The sequence below is a fragment of the Pseudophryne corroboree genome, chromosome 3 (genome assembly GCF_028390025.1).
Source record: "Pseudophryne corroboree isolate aPseCor3 chromosome 3, aPseCor3.hap2, whole genome shotgun sequence".
Classification (NCBI taxonomy): Eukaryota; Metazoa; Chordata; class Amphibia; order Anura; family Myobatrachidae; genus Pseudophryne; species Pseudophryne corroboree.
In genome coordinates, this window is record NC_086446.1 from 170,653,230 (window position 1) to 170,674,785 (window position 21,556).

The following is a 21,556-nucleotide window of genomic DNA, read 5'->3' on the forward strand; positions in this document are numbered from 1 at the left end:
TCCCCAAACAGCACATGATGCAAAGAAAAAAAGAGGCGCACCAAGGTCGCTGTGTGACTAAGCTAAGCGACACAAGTGGCCGACACAAACACCTGGCCCATCTAGGAGTGGCACTGCGGTGTCAAGCAGGATGGCACTTCAAAAAAATAGTCCCCAAACAGCACATGATGCAAAGAAAAAAAGAGGCGCACCAAGGTTGCTGGATGGCTAAGCTAAGCGACACAAGTGGCCGACACAAACACCTGGCCCATCTAGGAGTGGCACTGCAGTGTCAGGCAGGATGGCACTTCAAAAAAATTGTCCCCAAACAGCACATGATGCAAAGAAAAAAAGAGGCGCACCAAGGTCGCTGTGTGACTAAACTAAGCGACACAAGTGGCCGACACAAACACCTGGCCCATCTAGGAGTGGCACTGTAGTGTCAGGCAGGATGGCACTTCAAAAAAATTGTCCCCAAACAGCACATGATACAAAGAAAAATGAAAGAAAAAAGAGGTGCAAGATGGAATTGTCCTTGGGCCATCCCACCCACCCTTATGTTTTATAAAGAGGACATGCACACTTTAACGAACCCATCATTTCAGTGACAGGGTCTGCCACACGACTGTGACTGAAATGACTGGTTGGTTTGAGCCCCCACCAAAAAAGAAGCACTCAATCTCTCCTTGCACAAACTGGCTCTACAGAGGCAAGATGTCCACCTCATCATCATCCTCCGATTCCTCACCCCTTTCACTGTGTACATCCCCCTCCTCACAGATTATTAATTCGTCCCCACTGGAATCCACCATCTCAGGTCCCCGTGTACTTTCTGGAGGTAATTGCTGCTGGTGAATGTCTCCACGGAGGAATTGATTATAATTCATTTTGATGAACATCATCTTCTCCACATTTTCTGTAAGTAACCTTGTACGCCGATTGCTGACAAGGTGAGCGGCTGCACTAAACACTCTTTCGGAGTACACACTGGAGGGAGGGCAACTTAGGTAGAATAAAGCCAGTTTGTGCAAGGGCCTCCAAATTGCCTCTTTTTCCTGCCAGTATACGTATGGACTGTCTGACGTGCCTACTTGGATGCGGTCACTCATATAATCCTCCACCATTCTTTCAATGGTGACAGAATCATATGCAGTGACAGTAGACGACATGTCAGTAATCGTTGGCAGGTCCTTCAGTCCGGACCAGATGTCAGCACTCGCTCCAGACTGCCCTGCATCACCGCCAGCGGGTGGGCTCGGAATTCTTAGCCTTTTCCTCGCACCCCCAGTTGCGGGAGAATGTGAAGGAGGAGATGTTGACGGGTCACGTTTCGCTTGACTTGACAATTTTCTCACCAGCAGGTCTTTGAACCTCTGCAGACTTGTGTCTGCCGGAAAGAGAGATACAACATAGTTTTAAATCTAGGATCGAGCACGGTGGCCAAAATGTAGTGCTCTGATTTCAATAGATTGACCACCCGTGAATCCTGGTTAAGCGAATTAAGGGCTCCATCCACAAGTCCCACATGCCTAGCGGAATCGCTCTGTTTTAGCTCCTCCTTCAATGTCTCCAGCTTCTTCTGCAAAAGCCTGAGGAGGGGAATGACCTGACTCAGGCTGGCAGTGTCTGAACTGACTTCACGTGTGGCAAGTTCAAAGGGTTGCAGAACCTTGCACAACGTTGAAATCATTCTCCACTGCGCTTGAGTCAGGTGCATTCCCCCTCCTTTGCCTATATCGTGGGCAGATGTATAGGCTTGAATGGCCTTTTGCTGCTCCTCCATCCTCTGAAGCATATAGAGGGTTGAATTCCACCTCGTTACCACCTCTTGCTTCAGATGATGGCAGGGCAGGTTCAGGAATGTTTGGTGGTGCTCCAGTCTTCTGTACGCGGTGCCTGAATGCCGAAAGTGGCCCGCAATTCTTCGGGCCACCGACAGCATCTCTTGCACGCCCCTGACGTTTTTTAAATAATTCTGCACCACCAAATTCAATGTATGCGCAAAACATGGGACGTGCTGGAATTTGCCCAGATGTAATGCACGCACAATATTGGTGGCGTTGTCCGATGTCACAAATCCCCAGGAGAGTCCAATTGGGGTAAGCCATTCTGCGATGATCTTCCTCAGTTCCCGTAAGAGGTTGTCAGCTGTGTGCCTCTTATGGAAAGTGGTGATACAAAGCGTAGCCTGCCTAGGAACGAGTTGGCGTTTGCGAGATGCTGCTACTGGTGCCGCCGCTGCTGTTCTTGTTGCGGGAGGCAATACATCTACCCAGTGGGCTGTCACAGTCATATAGTCCTGAGTCTGCCCTGCTCCACTTGTCCACATGTCCGTGGTTAAGTGGACATTGGGTACAACTGCATTTTTTAGGACACTGGTGACTCTTTTTCAGACGTCTGTGTACATTTTCGGTATCGCCTGCCAAGAGAAATGGAACCTAGATGGTATTTGGTACCGGGGACACAGTACCTCAATCAAGTCTATAGTTGCCTCTGAATTAACGATGGATACCGGAACCACGTTTCTCACCGCCCAGGCTGCCAAGGCCTGAGTTATCTGCTTTGCAGCAGGATGACTGCTGTGATATTTCATCTTCCTCGCAAAGGACTGTTGGACAGTCAATTGCTTACTGGAAGTAGTACAAGTGGTCTTCCAACTTCCCCTCTGGGATGACGATCGACTCACAGCAGCAACAACAGCAGCAGCGCCAGCAGCAGTAGGCGTTACACTCAAGGATGTATCGGAGGAATCCCAGGCAGGAGAGGACTCGTCAGACTTGACAGTGACATGGCCTGCAGGACTATTGGCTTTCCTGGGTAAGGAGAAAATTGACACTGAGGGAGTTGGTGGTGTGGTTTGCAGGAGCTTGGTTACAAGAGGAAGGGATTTAGTGGTCAGTGGACTGCTTCCGCTGTCATCCAAAGTTTTTGAACTTGTCACTGACTTATGATTAATGCGCTGCAGGTGACGTACAAGGGAGGATGTTCCGAGGTGGTTAACGTCCTTACCCCTACTTATTACAGCTTGACAAAGGCAACACACGGCTTGACACCTGTTGTCCGCATTTGTGTTGAAATAATTCCACACCGAAGAGGTGATTTTTTTTGTATTTTGACCAGGCATGTCAATGGCCATATTCGTCCCACGGACAACAGGTGTCTCCCCGGGTGCCTGACTTAAACAAACCACCTCACCATCAGAATCCTCCTTGTCAATTTCCTCCCCAGCGCCAGCAACACCCATATCCTCATCCTTGTGTACTTCAACACTGACATCTTCAATTTGACTATCAGGAACTGGACTGCGGTTGCTCCTTCCAGCACTTGCAGGGGGCGTGCAAATGGTGGAAGGCGCAAGCTCTTCCCGTCCAGTGTTGGGAAGGTCAGGCATCGCAACCGACACAATTGGACTCTCCTTGGGGATTTGTGATTTAGAAGAACGCACAGTTCTTTGCTGTGCTTTTGCCAGCTTAAGTCTTTTCATTTTTCTAGCGAGAGGATGAGTGCTTCCATCCTCATGTGAAGCTGAACCAATAGCCATGAACATAGGCCAGGGCCTCAGGCGTTCCTTGCCACTCCGTGTCGTAAATGGCATATTGGCAAGTTTACGCTTCTCCTCAGACGCTTTCAATTTAGATTTTTGGGTCATTTTACTGAACTTTTGTTTTTTGGATTTTACATGCTCTCTACTATGACATTGGGCATCGGCCTTGGCAGACGACGTTGATGGCATTTCATCGTCTCGGCCATGACTAGTGGCAGCAGCTTCAGCACGAGGTGGAAGTGGATCTTGATCTTTCCCTATTTTACCCTCCACATTTTTGTTCTCCATTTTTTAATGTGTGGAATTATATGCCAGTATCAATAGCAATGGCCTACTACTATATATACTGCGCAAAACTAAAATGCACCACAGGTATAGAATGTAGATGGATAGTATACTTAATGACGACACAGAGGTAGGCACAGCAGTGGCCTTCCGTATCGTACTGCTATATATAGTATACTGGTGGTCACTGTGTCAGCAAACTGCAAAACTAAAATGCACCACAGGTATAGAATGTAGATGGATAGTATACTTAATGACGACACAGAGGTAGGCACAGCAGTGGCCTTCCGTATCGTACTGCTATATATAGTATACTGGTGGTCACTGTGTCAGCAAACTGCAAAACTAAAATGCACCACAGGTATAGAATGTAGATGGATAGTATACTTAATGACGACACAGAGGTAGGCACAGCAGTGGCCTTCCGTATCGTACTGCTATATATAGTATACTGGTGGTCACTGTGTCAGCAAACTGCAAAACTAAAATGCACCACAGGTATAGAATGTAGATGGATAGTATACTTAATGACGACACAGAGGTAGGCACAGCAGTGGCCTTCCGTATCGTACTGCTATATATAGTATACTGGTGGTCACTGTGTCAGCAAACTGCAAAACTAAAATGCACCACAGGTATAGAATGTAGATGGATAGTATACTTAATGACAACACAGAGGTAGGCACAGCAGTGGCCTTCCGTATCGTACTGCTATATATAGTATACTGGAGGTCACTGTGTCAGCAAACTGCAAAACTAAAATGCACCACAGGTATAGAATGTAGATGGATAGTATACTTAATGACGACACAGAGGTAGGCACAGCAGTGGCCTTCCGTATCGTACTGCTATATATAGTATACTGGTTGTCACTGGTCAGCAAAACTCTGCACTGTACTCCTCCTATATAATATTAATTATACTGGTGGTCCCCAGTCCCCACAATAAAGCAGCACACTGAGCACAGATATGGAGTGTTTTTCAGGCAGACAACGTATACTGGTGGTCACTGTCAGCAAAACTCTGCACTGTACTCCTGCTATATAATACAGCTGCTCCCCAGTCCCCACAATTAATCAGTGTGAGCACAGATATATTATGCAGCACACTGAGCACAGATATGGAGCGTTTTTTTCAGGCAGAGAACGGATAAAACTGGTGGTCACTGATCAGCAAAACTCTGCACTGTACTCCTCCTAACAGTTGCTCCCCAGTCCTCCCCACAATTAAGCAATAAAGCAATCAAGTTCAACAATAAACGGAGAGGACGCCAGCCACGTCCTATCCCTATCATCTCCAATGCATGAGTGAAAATGGCGGCGACGCGCGGCTGCTTATATAGAATCCGAATCTCGCGAGAATCCGACAGCAGGATGATGACGTTCGGGCGCGCTCGGGTTAGCCGAGCAAGGGGTTCGAACCTGCCTCGGACCCGTGTAAAATGGGTGAAGTTCGGGGGGGTTCGGTTTCCGAGAAACCGAACCCGCTCATCACTAGTAATAATAACCCATAAGATAAGTGTTTGAATATAGTATAGGAAGGTTTGGTGTTCAAATCCCTTGCTTAGAGTGTTATAGCTAGTTATCATCAGGAACCATCTGTGATTCTTAATAAATGTTTAGTACTATATCATACCTCCGAACATGACCCTTTCCCAGAGGGACAAAATACTCCGTTCCTGGACTTCCCTCTTAATCATACTTACCTACATTTCTTTTCTCCTTTCCGGGAGATAACCAGAGAGGAGAAGCAGGTGGGCGGTGACGGGGGCGGGACCGAGCCAATGGCATCATTAGGCCCTGCCCACTGCACGTGAAAATACAGCGATTGGTCGGTATTTGCATAGGGGTGGAACTTCATTGACGCGATTTGCTTATAATGGCGTCATTAAACCCCGCCCCTCTGCCAGGTCCATGATTTTGCCCTATTTAGCTACCCATTCTGCCCACTTCCCTCTGAAGTGGGCAAAATGTGGGAGGGGTGCCCACTCTTCTGGGGATGCGGGGGACTACCTGAGAAACTGGGTGTCTCCCGCAGAATCCGGGAGAGTAGGTAAGTATGCTCTTAATTTATGATTTCCATCACTTGTGGCGAAACACCTTTCTTATCCATTAACTAGTTCAACACAGGTGATGGCAATCATAAATTAAGAGGGAAGTCCAGGAGCAGAGCATTGTGTCCCTCCTGGAGAGGGTCATGTTGGGAGGTATGCTATATAATGTTTGATGACCAATGTTAAATATTGTTGCTAACAATATTTTCTTTCAATGACCCATCACTATTCACAGATATCTCTGGAGTGTGCCTGCTGGGCCAATATGACAATTATTTTATACTGTACATGTTATTTTTCTCTACCTCCTCCCCATATACTGTAACCACAAATCGCTATCTTGAGAAGACAGTAATAGAATAATAAACTAACAGTGTTCCCTATCCCTTTATCATGCACACTGTCATGAATAACACCATACTGTATATTTGTGATAAAGAGACGCGTGGATCTGAACTGAACCCAATCCCGGTCCAAAAGTTTCAAGGAGATCTGGGACTCTGTTTGAATCTTCCCACGGTTCGGAATTGAGATTCTGAATTAGAATTTTGTGTTTTGGATTGCAAAAATGACATGATTCTGGCTGTTTTTTTAATACTTTTTTTTATCAATGATTATCATTTTTTTTTACCGATTTTTAACTGAGCCAAAAATGGAATCCGAACTAAAACACTTGAGGGTGGTTTTACCAAAACCCAAACATGATGATGAATTAGAACCAAACCAAAAACCAAAAAATGAGGAACTGCGCACAACTCTAGTGATAAATCCATAGAATCAGAACCCAGATCTTCACCTACCATAGTCATCAATTCCTTAAAACTATTCTGCCTACTGGTGGGGTCAGGAGCAGGGCTATTGCACAGGCACTGCAGCCATAAGGATGCTGCCGCAGTCGCCCCGCTAATGCCCCACCAGCTCAACAGCGCCATGGTAATTATATATACATACTGTAGGTACATGCAGCTCATCACAGTCAGCGTTGACCCTTCCACTTTCCCATAATGCTGTATGGTGTGCGATGATGTCTGACATCATCTCGCACCGCAGAACATTCTGTGGGCAGCCGCAGAAAGGATTGAGGAGCAACGCAGCATCACAGCTCTGCATTTGGGTGTGGCGGCTCCACATGGCATCATGTGTAGTCCAGAGGTGGCCTGTGAGTACTTTCCATGACATACTTTTCATTCACGTGTCATGCACATTTAGATGGTTATATAAGAATTTAAGACTAGAGAACTTCTGTATGATTTTTCCCCCTTCCCTCCCCTCCCCTCCCCTCCCCTCCCCTCCCCTCCCCTCCCCTCCCCTTATATACCAATTTATTGCTAATGTATGGGCCCGCTGATATTTAAGGTAATGGCAGTAGCATTGCATTTACAGTATTTCTTGATTAAATGTTTTCTAAATTATGTGTATATTAAAACAAGTTAAGATGTGCATGAGCAATGTGCATGAGACTCCTGGCAACAAGCATGTTTTGTATAAGAGGCTCTACCTGGCATAATGTGTATAAGAAGCTCTGCTCTTCTGTGGTATAAAGGGCTCTAAAATGGCATAATGTGTATAAGGGATACTACTGTGTGGTATAATGGGACTGACACTATTGTGTGGTGTAATGTGAATTGGTACTATTATGTGACCACGCCCCTTCCCCCATAAAGCCACACCCATATTTTTGATGCATGCCTTTTGTGCGCACTGTCCCTGTTTTTAATGAGGGAGGCGCCGAAGGAAACTTTTGCCCTGGGTGTTACAAGGTCTAGAACCGGCCCTGGCTTGGGTAGTATTGAATTATCACGGTTTCTTATTATTGAGAGGCCTATCTTAATATGCAAAATGTACGAAATAATAATACAAAGTGTATGCATAATGTGATATAGTAGATTATTTCTCAAGTAGTACAAATAAGTACAGTAGTACAATAAAATAGTCTGAGTATCTCGACTGACCAAATTTCCACAACACCCACCGTAAAGTGAGGCAGTGGGATCTCGCTCAAAAGTGTCCGCTACCCTATAGGATAGCTAGTACTTTTGGGCAAATTGGGCGGGCGGGTTGTGCTGCCATTGCCATCGTTTAAATGCTACAGCAACACCAAGTTGGCCCTTTTTGCCCACAATTTAATTTCTCCATAGTCTACCAACTGTAAATATACCACTGGCAAGTTGTATTGCAGTATTGAATATACAAATTAGATTGAAGCCATTGTACATAGCATAACATCAACTCATAAAACACAACTTTCCTCTGGCAAAGAAATATTGTAATAGAGATCTAATTATTTGTATTGCATATATAAACAGAAATAAACAGCAACAGGTCTAAAAGAAACTTTAATGTAAGGGAGGGAATGATTCCCAAAGTAAAGGGTAAAGACATAAAGTGTAATCCAATAAAAATTCCAAAGGCTAGGCCAGGCAGCAGTAGTCAAATATCAAAGCCAAGGTCAAAGGAATACTGTAAGTAGAACAGGTCGAGTCTCCAATATCTGAAAATCCATAAGCTGTCTATTAATTTATTGTGCTTGACAATAACTATACACTTTAAGCTAGGTGATCAACTAAAATAAATACACGTACACAACTGCGTTGGATTAAATGGTCATTGAATTTATTAATTGGAATGACCTTATTCATAGTGGGTTGCTAGGAAGACACTACAACTAACCAGCTCTAGTCACTGATCTTACAAAATGGCAGCAACTAAACGCCCCAACTGAAATGGCGACGACTGAAATGCCCCATCTATATATATTAGAAATGAGCGGGTTCGGTTTTCAGAGAACCGAACCCTACCGAACTTCACCATTCGAGCCCGGATCTGAGTCAGGCTCGGGTTTTCCCGTCTGACTCAAAACCAGAACGAGGCAAAACGTCATCATCCCGCTGTCGGATTCTCGCGGGGTTTGGATTCCATATAAGAAACCGTGCGTCGCCGCCATTTTCACTCCGGTATTGGAGAGTGTACAGAGAGGACGTGTCCCCATTCTCTCAGTGTCCGTGTCTTGTGCTGTATTTGTCTAGTCACAGTCGTTGTGTCCTCTTGCTGCCATATGTCCATTGCTGCTGTGTTGTGCTGCATCAGTTCAGTGGTGGTGTATTGTGCTGCATCAGTCCAGCCAGAGGTAGTGTCCTGTGCATCAGCCATCAGTTATTCCAGTGACCAGGCAGTCACAGTGGATGTGTCCTCTTGCTGCCATATGTCCATTGCTGCTGTGTTGTGCTGCATCAGTCCAGTGGTAGTGTCCTGTGCATCAGCCATCAGTCATTCCAGTGACCAGGCAGTCACAGTGGTATACTCTGCAGCCATAAGTCCACTGCTGCCGTATAATAATAATAATAATAATAATAACAACAAGTCCCTTAAGGGGGGTACTCACGGAGCGATCGCTGCTTAAAATCTAAGCAATCTGACTAGATTGCTTAGATTTTAAGCAGCGATCACTCCGTGTGTACCCCTTACAGCGATAGCAATGCGCAACCCCGCGCATCGCTATCGCTGGTGCTAGATTGGCCTGCATGCAGGACAATCTAGCAGGTCGCTCACTTCACCCGCTGGGTGAAATGAGCACCCCCCCGTCTCCACCTGCACGCTCAGCACACATCTGACCCCAAATCGGCCCGTGAATACAGCCCATTACAGTGTTGCTGTGTTATCCTGCATCAGACCAGTGGTAGTGTCCTGTGCATCAGCCATCAGTTATTCCAGTGACCAGGCAGTCACAGTGGTATAGTCTGCAGCCATATGTACACTGCTGCCGTATAATAACAACAACAACAACAACAACAACAACAACAACAAGTCCCTTACAGTGTTGCTGTGTTGTCATGCATCAGACCAGTGGTAGTGTCCTGTGCATCAGCCATCAGTCATTCCAGTGACCAGGCAGTCACAGTGGTATACTCTGCAGCCATATGTACACTGCTGCCGTATAATAATAAATTATAATAACAACAAGTCCCTTACAGTGTTGCTGTGTTGTGCTGCATCAGACCAGTGGTAGTGTCCTGTGCATCAGCCATCAGTCATTCCTGTGCCGCATATTGTGGTATATAACTCCAGAAAAATAATGGAGATCAAAAATTTTGAGGATAAAATAGGGAAAGATCAAGAACCACTTCCTCCTAGTGCTGAAGCTGCAGCGACTAGTCATGACATAGATAATGAAATACCATCAACGTCGTCTGCCAAGGCCGATGCCCAATGTGATAGTAGAGGGCATGTAAAATCCAAAAAGCCAAAGTTCAGTAAAAAGACCCCAAAAAAGAAATTTAAATGGTCTGAACAGAAACGTAAACTTGCCAATATGCCATTTACGACACGGAGTGGCAAGGAACGGCTAAGGCCCTGGCCTATGTTCATGACTAGTGGTTCAGCTTCACATGATGATGGAAGCCCTCATCCTCCCGATAGAAAAATTAAAAGAGTTAAGCTGGAAAAAGCACAGAAAAGAACTGTGTGCTCTAAGATGGTATCACAAATTCCCAAGGAGAGTCCAAGTGTGTCAGCGGATGCAATGCCTCACTTTCCCAACACTGGACGGAAAGAGGTGGCTCCTTCCACCATTTGCACGCCCCCTGCAAATGCTGGAAGGAGCACCCACAATCCAGTTCCTGATATTCAAATTGAAGATGTCACTGTTGAAGTACACCAGGATGAGGATATGGGTGTTGCTGGCGCTGAGGAGGAAGTTGATGATGAGGATTCTGATGGTGATGTGGTTTGTTTAAATGAGGCACCGGGGGAGACACCTGAGTCCGTGGATGAAGAAGCCCATTGTGATGCCTGGGCAAAATACCAAAAAAGCCACCTCTTCGGTATAGAATTATTTCTCCACAAATTCGGACAACAGGTGTCAAGCCGTGTGTTGCCTCTGTCAATCTGTAATAAGTAGGGGTAAGGATGTTAACCATCTAGGAATATCCTCCCTTATATGTCACCTGCAGCGCATTCATCAAAAGTCAGTGTCAAGTTGTGAAACTTTGGGTAAGAGCGTAAGCAGTCCACTGACAACTAAATCCCTTCTTCCTCTTGTACCCAAGCTCCTGCAAGACACACCACCAACTCCCTCAACGTCAACTTCCTCCTCAGCCATGAACATCAGTAGTCCTGCAGGCCATGTCCCTGGCAAGGCTGACGAGTCCTCTCCTAACTGGGATTCCTCCGGAGGATCCTTGAGTGGTACACCTGCTGTTGCTGCCACTGCTGTTGTTGCTGCTGCTGGGAGTCAATCGTCATCCCAGAGGGGAAGTTGGAAGACCACTTGTACTAATTCCAGTATGCAATTGACTGTCCAACAGTCCTTTGTGAGGAAGATGAAATATGACAGCAGTCATCCTGTTGCAAAGCGGATTACTGAGGCCTTGACACTTATGTTGGTGTTAGACGTGCGTCCAGTATCTGCCATTAGTGCAGTGGGATTTAGACAATCGATAGAGGTATTGTGTCCCCGGTACCAAATCCCATCTAGGTTCCACTTCACTAGGCAGGTGATACAGAGAATGTACAGAGACGTCAGAAAAAGTGTCACCAGTGTCCTAAAAAATGTGGTTGTATCCAGTGTCCACTTAACCACGGACATGTGGACAAGCAGAACAGGGCAGACTAAGGACTATACTACTGTGACAGCCCACTGGGTAGATGTATTGCCTCCCGCAGCAACAACAGCAGCAGCGGCACCAGTAGCAGCATGTCGCAAATCCAAACTCGTTTCTAGGCAGGCTACACTGTGTATCACCGCTTTCCGTAAGAGGCACACCGCTGACAACCTCTTACGGAAACTGAGGGACATCATCACGCATTGGCTTACACCACTTAGACTCTCCTGGGGATTTGTGATATCGGACAACGCCACCAATACTGTGCATGCATTACAACTGGGCAAATTCCAGCACGTCCCATGTTTTGCCATACAATTAATTTGGTGGTGCAGAAATTTTGGAAAAATGACAGGGGTGTACAGGAGATGCTGTCGGTGGCCCGAAAAATTGCGGGCCACTTTCGACATTCTGCCACTGCGTGCCGAAGACTGGAGCGCCAGCAAACACTCCTGAACCTGCCCCGCCATCAACTGAAGCAAGAGGTGGTAACGAGGTGGAATTCAACACTCTATATGCTTCAGAGGATGGAGGAGCAGCAAAAGGCCATTAAAGCCTATACATCCACCTACAATATAGGCAAAGGAGGGGGAATGCACCTGACTCAAGCACAGTGGAGAATGATTTCCGTCTTGTGCAAGGTTCTCCAACCCTTTGAACTTGCCACACGTGAAGTCAGTTCAGACACTGCCATCTCGAGTCATGTCATTCCCCTGATCAGGCTTTTGCAGAAACAGCTTGAGAAATGAAAGGAGGAGCTAAAACGGATCGATTCCGCTAAGTATGTGGGACTTGTGGATGGAGCCCTTCATTCACTTTGCCAGGATTCAAGGGTTGTCAATCTGTTGAAATCAAAGCACTACATTTTGGCCACTGTGCTCGATCCTAGGTTTAAAGCCTACGTTGTATCTCTCTTTCCAACAGACACAAGTATGCAGAGGTGCAAAGACCTGTTGGTGAGTAAATTGTCAACTCAAGCGGAACGTGACAGGACAACAGCTCCTCCTTTAATTTCTACCCCCACTGGGGCTGCAAGTAAAAGGATAAGATTTCCTTGCCCACCCGCTGGCGGTGATGCAGGGCAGTCAGGAGCGAAAGCTGAAATATGGTCCGGACTGAAGGACCTGCCAACGATTACTGTCACTGCATATGATTCTGTCACCATTGAAAGAATGGTGGAGGATTATATGAGTGACAGCATCCAAGTAGGCATGTCAGACAGTCCGTATGTATACTGGCAGGAAAAAGAGGCAATTTGGATGCCCTTGCACAAACTGGCTTTATTTTACCTAAATTGCCCCCCCCCCCCCCCCCCTCCAGTGTGTTCTCCAAAAGAGTGTTTAGTGCAGCCGGTAACCTTGTCAGCGATTGACGTAGGAGGTTACTTCCACAAAATGTGGAGAAGATGATGTTCATCAAAATTAATTATAAATTCCTCCAGGAAGACCTTGACCAGCAATTGTCTCCGGAAAGTACACAGGAACCTGTGATGGTGGATTCCAGTTAGGACAAATTAATACTTTGTGAGGAGAGGGATTTACACAGTGAAAGGGGTGAGGAATCGGAGGATGAGGACGAGGTCGACATCTTGCCTCTGTAGAGCCATTTTGTGCAAGGAGAGATTGATTGCTTCTTTTTTGGTGGGGGCCCAAACAAACAAACCAGTCATTTCAGCCACAGTCGTGTGGCAGACCCTGTCGCTAAAATGATTGGTTTTTTAAAGTGTGCATGTCCTGTTTATACAACATAAGGGTGGGTGGGAGGTCCCAAGGACAATTCCATCTTGCACCTCTTTTTTTTATTTATCTTTGCATCATGTGCTGTTTGTGGACTATTTTTTTAAAGTGCCATCCTGTCTGACACTTCCGTATATGTCCAATGGTACTGCCATTTAATTCCAGTGATTTTGCCGTATAATTCCAGTGATTTAGACGTATAATTCCAGTGATTTAGACGTATAATTCCAGTGATATTGCCATTTAATTCCAGTGATTTTGCCGTTTAATTCCAGTGATTTGGACGTATAATTCCAATGATTTGGACGTATAATTCTAGTGATTTGGACATATAATTCCAGTGATTTTGCAGTATAATTCCAGTGATTTGGACGTATAATTCCAGTGATTTTGCCATTTCATTCCAGTGATTTGGATGTATAATTCCAGTGATTTGGATGTATAATTCCAGTGATTTGGACATATAATTCCAGTGAGAATCATTTGTGTCACTTGGCTTAGTCATTCAGCTACCTCATTACACCTCTTCGACATCTTTGCATGAGGTGCTGTTTGGTGCCTAGTTTTTGAAAAGTGCCATCCTGTCTGACACTGCCGTATGAGTCCAGGGGTACTGCTGTATTAGTCATGGGGTACTGCCGTATAAGTCCACCAATTGCAGAATTTTTGAAAAATGACAGGGGCATGCAAGAGATGCTGTCAGTGGACCGAACAATTGCGGCCCACTTTTGACATTCAGCCACTGCGTGACACTACTAGATGGGCCAGGTTGGTTGTGTCGCTTAGCTTAGTCATACAGCTATCTCATTACACCTCTTCTACATCTTTACATGAGGTGCTGTTTGGGGCCTTTTTTATATCTGTCCTCCTGTCTGCCACTGCAGCGCCACTCCTAGATGGGCCAATTGTTTGTGTCGCTTGGCTTAGTCATACAGCTATCTCATTGCACCTCTTCTACATCTTTGCATGAGGTGCTGTTTGGGGGCCTTTTTTTTTTATATCTGCCCTCCTGTCTGACACTGCAGTACCACTTCTAGATGAGCCAGGTGTTTGTGTTGTCCACTTGTGTCGCTTAGCTTAGTCATCCAGCAACCTCGGTGCAACCTTTTGGCCTAAAAAAAATATTGTGAGCTGTGAGGAGTCAGAATAGACTGGAAATTTGTGGAGATGAATGTTATTGAGGTTCATAATAATGTGGGATCAAAATTACCCCCAAATTCTGTAATTTTAGCCATTTTTATGTTTTTTTCAAAAATCATCCAGATCCAAAACCAAAACACAAAAGGGTGGTTTTGGCAAAACCAAGCCAAAACCAAAACACGAAAGTGGAATTAGAACCAAAACCAAAACACAAAACATGAAAAGTGCCAGCCGCACATTTCTAATATATATATATATATATATATATATAAAAACAGGAATAACGAGGCGGCACTCAGAGACTTGCAAAAAACATCAAACGTGTATTAAGTGCTGTCATTAAGACAGCACTTAATACACGTTTGATGTTTTTTGCAAGTCTCTGAGTGCCGCCTCGTTATTCCTGTTTGTGCATTGGGGTGACCCCCCGGGGGAAGGCACCTCAGCAAGCTGGTCCGAAGGGACGTCTGGAGTGACGGAGTTAAGTGTTTGTTAGATAGATATATATATATATATATATCTATCAATATATATATAATTATCAGCATAAGCTGTGTTGTGAAGGTCTCACCACCCCTTACTATAGCGTCCATCGTCCACCCACAAGGGCATGACACACTCGCCATCCTTCAAAAGGGGTAAGTGCCCCACAACACCACATATGCTACACGTGACTGCTGGCCAGTAGCTCCTTCCCGCCCACTAATTCTGAAACAAACGATATTAGTAAGCCAAACTGAAAAGAGCCAAATTAAAGAGCCAATAGGGTGGGTGGGTGGGTGGGTGGGTGGATGGGCTTCCAAACCGACAGGAGGAAGGATCCTGTTAAGCTTCTCCTTACATACACTAACATCACCGCCCCTATACTCAGTGATAGGCTGGCCCTAACCAATTACAACTCTCTACAAACCTTGATCTGCCTAGCAACAGCTTACAACTTCAAACAATCACAAAAATTCAAGCCTCTTATATAGATTTCGTGCCTAGGCAGCCCTCTCCTTATCATATCCAAAATCCAAATTTTTTGAATGTGACATGTTTGCTTTCTGATTTTTTTTTTAATTTTACAAAATTACCTTCAGGCTGTGTGAATAGGGTATATATAAAACAAATGCATTTAGTGTTTAGACTTGGGTCCCATCACTAAGATATCTCATTATAGTATGCATTTATTATAAAATACAGAAAAATCTGAAATCCATAATAGTTCTGGTCCCAAGTATTTCAGATATGGGAGACTCAACCTGTATACAGAACCAAATACAGGGAATACATGTAGAGACCATAGAAGCAGAAACTGTTACACTCCAGTAAACTAATACCCTCTTGCTTTATAAATGCTGAAGACTCCATTACCACACCCACACTGGAGTGTATAGCCAAGTAATTAATGATTATGTCATGTAACTATAACAGTGTAGAAACCAGCTTCCCAGTTGCTAAGTGACAGGCGGCCGAGATGCCAAAGTGAATGGTGAAGGCTCTCTGTTCTCGGACCAGCCCCACCAGTTCTGCATTCCATACAGTCTCTACACCAGTATACAATATATCCTTGCCCTCTTATATGCCTGTGAGCTCAACATATAGCTCAAAGCCTATCGTATACTTTATGTTCCAGTGCCAACCATATGTAATACGCCCCATTTTTTTCTAGAAACGCTCCCTACGGCAGCCGCTTACCTAACATTCCCATTTCTCCCATGTTTTGCAAGGAAGGGATGGGGAAGATATCGGCACTAGAGCAATATGTGTGTGTGTGGAGTGTGTTACTACAAGGTAAAAAAAATGTATCTATTAATTCTGGATCTCTTGCCATCTGTGTTAAACTCCCATTGCTGAAGGTCTTTCTGCAGTTCATCTTGGGTGACAGAACCTCACCATCTCAAGCTCAATCTTTCAAAAACTAAGCAATAATATACCCACCAATATACGCACCAATCAACAGAAGCTAATTACTATACATGACTTCTCTGTGTCTGCTGATAACATACTATCCTTCAAGCTTGCTGTCCAAACTATTATTTGTTCTCTGCTTCCAACCACATATGTCACACAAAACAGTGGAAAATCTTTAATTTATGCACTTATAAATAATATCCCACAATGACTATTGGTATTCCCTTCTTATATGCCTTCCCTTAACCTGACTTTAACCCATACATCCATATTAAATGCAGCTGTTGATTTTTCTTGCAAAATGTTTGTCTTCTGCAGCTCCACCCTGTCAAACTTGAAAATGGCTGCCTGTATTTTACCAAAACTAATATAAAAAACTTGTATTACCATAGAAAGTATTTACTAAAACTGAGTACAAATGACTTGTGCCCAGCTCTCTGCATGGGCCTGGGAGAGCAGGGAATGTGTAACCATGCCCCCCTTCAATGTTGTGACCACATCCCCCAGCACAAAAGCTCTTTACTCAATGGGTGGAATTCAATTGTTTGAAAAGTTCGTTGGGTGTCTGTTTTTTCCTGTCTATTAGATAGTGAGTGCAGCCATGCCCCCTCATATGGCTACGCCATCTCCCAGCACCTTGACCTGCCACAAGTCTTGACAGCCCTGTCAACATACATCTCTTCCCCATACCTACCACATTATAATTGTGATACTCCCCCATTTGTATCGTTGTGGGTACATGCCCAGCACTCCCGGAGATACTGGGCTGGTATGCCCCCAGAGACTCTCCCTGCACTGCGGATAAGATAGGCAGGTGAGGCATAGACCTTTTACTCCAGAGCTTTGACTATAAAAATGATTAGAATAATACACAGAAGATATTGATAACATATTCTTTGTATTTTTCATATACTTGATATGGTCAAACCTTTGGCATATACCAGAGTATGACAGAAATGGCTCTGCCTTACTTCACCGCAAGTCACTGGTGGTACTGGACCATCAATGGTTTTACCTATCGAAGGATAGTGTGTTCGCACAGAAGAAAGTCATTCTGTGCTGTGGTTATAGACATAATGAGCGGCACAAGTTTTTTTGAGCAGTCGGGGGCAAGGCTGGGCTGCTGACTGGCAGTTGAGCCTGTCAAATCAGCTATAGTGGAGAGAACGATGCAGGCTATCCATCCCCGCACACTCACTGTATGTGATTCAGACCCAGGGGCAGGACTGGGCTGCTGATTGACCAGTATTTCTACTTTTTCCCGGTTTTTGAGAAAAGAAAACCATCTGGCCCATGGCTATCATCAGTGGCGGGAATCTCCACCAACATTGATAGAACCATAAGCCATCAGTCGGTGAACATTGTTGGTTTGTAGACATTGAAAGTCAATGGCCATCCCTAAGCTGTGGTGCCAGGTCTCTACTCATGTAAATGACATGGTGCTGCTACTCACAGCAGAATGTGTGGTTAGAACACACTGCTACCATTGAAAAGAAGACCAGCTAGAATGTGACGTCAGAATGCCCAGATTATACAAAGATTTCCAGAAAGTGAATAGACAATGTATTAAAGGTAATAATATTTCACATATTCTACTTGACATTACATTTCTTTTCTGTATATTAATTATAATGTTTCAAAGTGAACATACTGTATGTAAAAAGCAAGTTTTGAAATCTGCTGTAAGGCTGAGACATCCATCTCTTTTTAGTAAATGTCACATTACATTACCAGGATCAGAATTAATGACACACTGCAAGAAGTCTATACAGTATTATTTGAAATCCCCAGTCTTGAGGGAACAAAAACAGTGTTAAAGAAAAGTTTTGACATTTCAAAAATTATTTAAATGGCAATTCCGTCTGACAGAAAGAACACAAGGGATGATTTTAGGTCAAATAACTATGTTAACAATTAGTATCTGCAGGTCACTGTGTAACTGATGACACTGCAGTTCAGGCAGAAATACAGTAACGTAGTGAAGTGACGTTAACAAGTTTTAACGTTGTTTTTTATTCCCCATATCTAAGAAAACTACCAAATCAGTACAGATAAAGTATATATTAATATCTAATTCACAACATATTCACTCACTCAGAAACATCACGGTGATGGCCAGTGGTTTCCAGGAGTCATGTTTGCCCATGATAATGATGTTTGCATTGAGAGCAGTGCAGTATGGATGACACAGAAAAAGTGCTGAGAAAAACGATGACAACGCCTAAAACACTGTTTTGTTGTGAAACGGAGACTCTTTCTTGTGTTAACCACAACTTCCTCTTCATTGATATTTGTTGATATAGTCTGCAATGCTGGTTTTATTCATTATGTGCTGCATCAGTGCTGTATAAACACTGCACTTGCTTTCTCTATAACTGACACACTCTGGCAAAAGTCCATGTCCTACCCAATATTAACCGTATATTCACCTTTTACTAATAGAATGTAACAGCTTTTGCTATGCTGCTATTTTCCTTCTTTTTTACAAAAAATTCAGAAGCTGAATTAAAGTATGTTGCTTAACAAAGCACGAAGTAAAAACAAAACTCTAAACATCAAACACTGTGCACCAATTTTTCCATCACAGAATTCTTTACCAGAGCAAAAATAGGATCTACCCCATGAGAGAACTGTGTCATGCTTCTTTACTTAGCTACACAGGAACACATACTAGCTTAGTTTTTAGGATTGTTTTATTCCTGACAAATTCTTCTCAGTGTGTCACCTGGTACTGTATGACAATGGTGTCAATCCTATTACCCGTGAAGGTTGCAATGTGCTATTGCCACGCACATTGCACCCTTATTTAGAAACTGATTTAGAGAAAATATTTATCAAGTGAAGTAAAGGGTAACATTCCGAAAGGTTTATTGGAAACATGCAATCTGGGAATTTTAATTAAATTTTCTTTAAAACAGCAACAATATAAAACTTTGTTTTATCTTTTTAGAATTCTAAACTTCTAATCTTATAACCTCTTAACTGTATAATTGGCAGACATTTGGCCTGATTCTGAGTCAGATGTACCACAGATATGGATGGATATTTCATAATAATGAGTCTGATTCAAATGTGGTTGGAGGTGCAGCACGTAGCATAAAGGAGTGATGTTTGGTACTTTGCACATGCGCCAGACCTATACTGTGCATGAGCCAGGGCTGTAACTAGGGGTGTGTGGATGGTGCCTTTCACACAGTGCATATGTTCTGTGGGCAGAGAACTGTCCAGCAGTACCCACAAGGCCACACTGCTGTTCTTTAATGTACCAGCCCAGCTGCCCCACTGCCACTGCTGCTAGCTGTGCCCGTCTTCTAGGTAGGTAGGAGACATGAGGATGATACAGAGTATGAAAATTTATGTGTATTGGATATGGGTGTAAATGGGGTGTGGTTCATCAAATCGACAGTATCTAGGTCGACAATGTTTAGGTCGACCACTATAGGTCGACAGTCACTAGGTCGACATGGATGGAAGGTCGACAGGGTTTCTAGGTCGACATGTGCTAGGTCGACAGGTCTAAAGGTCGACATGAGGTTTTTTTTTTTTTTAGGTGTCGTTTTCTTCGTAGAGTGACCGGGATCCCAAATTAGTGCACCGCGTCCCCTCGCATGGCTCGCTTCGCTCGCCATGCTTCGGGCATGGTGCCTTCTCTCCACTACCGCTTCGCTCGGCACACTTTACCGTTCCAATTGTAGTCCACGTGGATCGTTAAGTATGAAAAAATTAAAAAAAGCAAAAAAATGTGAAAAACTCATGTCGACCTTTAGACCTGTCGACCTAGCACATGTCGACCTAGAAACCCTGTCGACCTTCCTTCCATGTCGACCTAGTGACTGTCGACCTATAGTGGTCGACCTAAACATTGTCGACCTAGATACTGTCGATCTTCAGACCGGATCCCGTGTAAATGATTTACACTATAATTTACACACCTATCCAATACACATTTTTTTACACTCATACCCAAAAAAACACTCCCCTTCTTGACGCCTCATGCTCCCAACTTACCACCCCCCTTTTCAGTCTTCCCTCTCCTTTTCTTCCCCTCTATTCATTCTGTTCTTTATGCTTTGTTAATGTTACCTCCCCTCTTCCAGTTTGCCCCTTTGTAGTCCTATGAACTGCACTGTATCCCAGGACACTACGGCACGGTGCAATGTAAATTGGCACTCTTTTGTAGCCACACCCCTTCCCCATGATGCCACACACCTGTCCCAAGTTTGCATATGGGGGGGAGGAGGGAGGGCACAATTTCCCAATTTTTGCACAGGGCACCAAAATGTATAGTTACGGCACTGGCATGAGCAGTATGGGACTGTCAGTGACTAATAGTCTGCTGCCATTTTTTTGGGGGGGCGGGCAGCAACGGCCACTTTTACCCCAAACGGAAGCGTGTCGCCCATGTTTCGGGGTAGTGCCACTGCAATTCCTGGCCTCTATGTAGGTACTGCAGTGGCCGCTTGCATGGCCAGTGACGTGCGGACGGAGCCTCAGCAGTCATACTCCAGGGTACTTCAAAGTATTGACTATAAAAATTATTAGAAAAATACATGAAAATATATTTATAATTATAACCTCTAACTTGGGCTAGGGTTATATTTAGGGTAACACAGTATATAATGTTGAACCTTTGTATAATGCCCGCATGAACCATCAGGTTCATATTTGTGTGTATATAAATCTGGCTCTGATACTATCTCTGGCTCTGATGCTGCTTTCAAAGAAAGCACCTCCAATCACATCTGAACTAGGTCCAGTGTGCATACATGAAAGTAAAAAAATGGTGATTGCTCATGTGCCAGAAAAGACTTATTGTACACTAACTGACAGAGTTCAGTACTGCAAATGGATTGCGCTGTCTGTTGACAGCCACACTTTCCATTAAATGTTTATTTGTAGCTGGCCACAATGCATTCGTAAGTAGCAGCCCAATTACGTGGACGTGTCATAGGCACTCCCACGAAAATGCAAGCAAGCAAAATTACAGTGCTTAGACAAATATATAGCATCACCTTCTGATGGTTCTTTTGCACCTAGAATGGGATTACTGATGACGGTTGCATCTGCAGGCACAGATTTTTGTATACATCCGCGGATTCTTATGTTGACATATGAAAGTAAGTAGCATGCCATTGGCATACAGAATAGTGATCACGCATGCATCCATTTCAGAATCAGGCCCAATATCCTCATTTTAACTATGATTTTAACTTTTTTAATAAATGCTTGCCTAAAACTCAGACAGTGTTATACAGAAGTGTCCTTACATCCCTCTTTGAAATACTATCCACCAACTTCAAATTCAAAATCAGCACTTTTTGAC

At 44.2% G+C, this 21,556-nt stretch overlaps 1 protein-coding gene across 2 annotated transcripts in view; it reads right to left on the reverse strand.

Annotated features, from left to right (window-relative positions):
- TMEM273 (transmembrane protein 273) overlaps nt 1-18,657 on the reverse strand; it is a 122,251-nt gene extending 103,594 nt beyond the window's left edge. Inside the window, exon 1 of one of the 2 annotated variants that reach the window (XM_063963408.1) lies at nt 18,328-18,656. In XM_063963408.1, the coding sequence (XP_063819478.1) occupies nt 18,328-18,379 (52 nt within the window). In that variant the 5' untranslated portion in view covers nt 18,380-18,656. Of the gene's footprint in view, nt 1-18,327 lie in introns of both variants that reach the window. The other variant, XM_063963409.1, reaches the window with a different exon arrangement.
- Nucleotides 18,658-21,556: the final 2,899 nt, after the last annotated feature.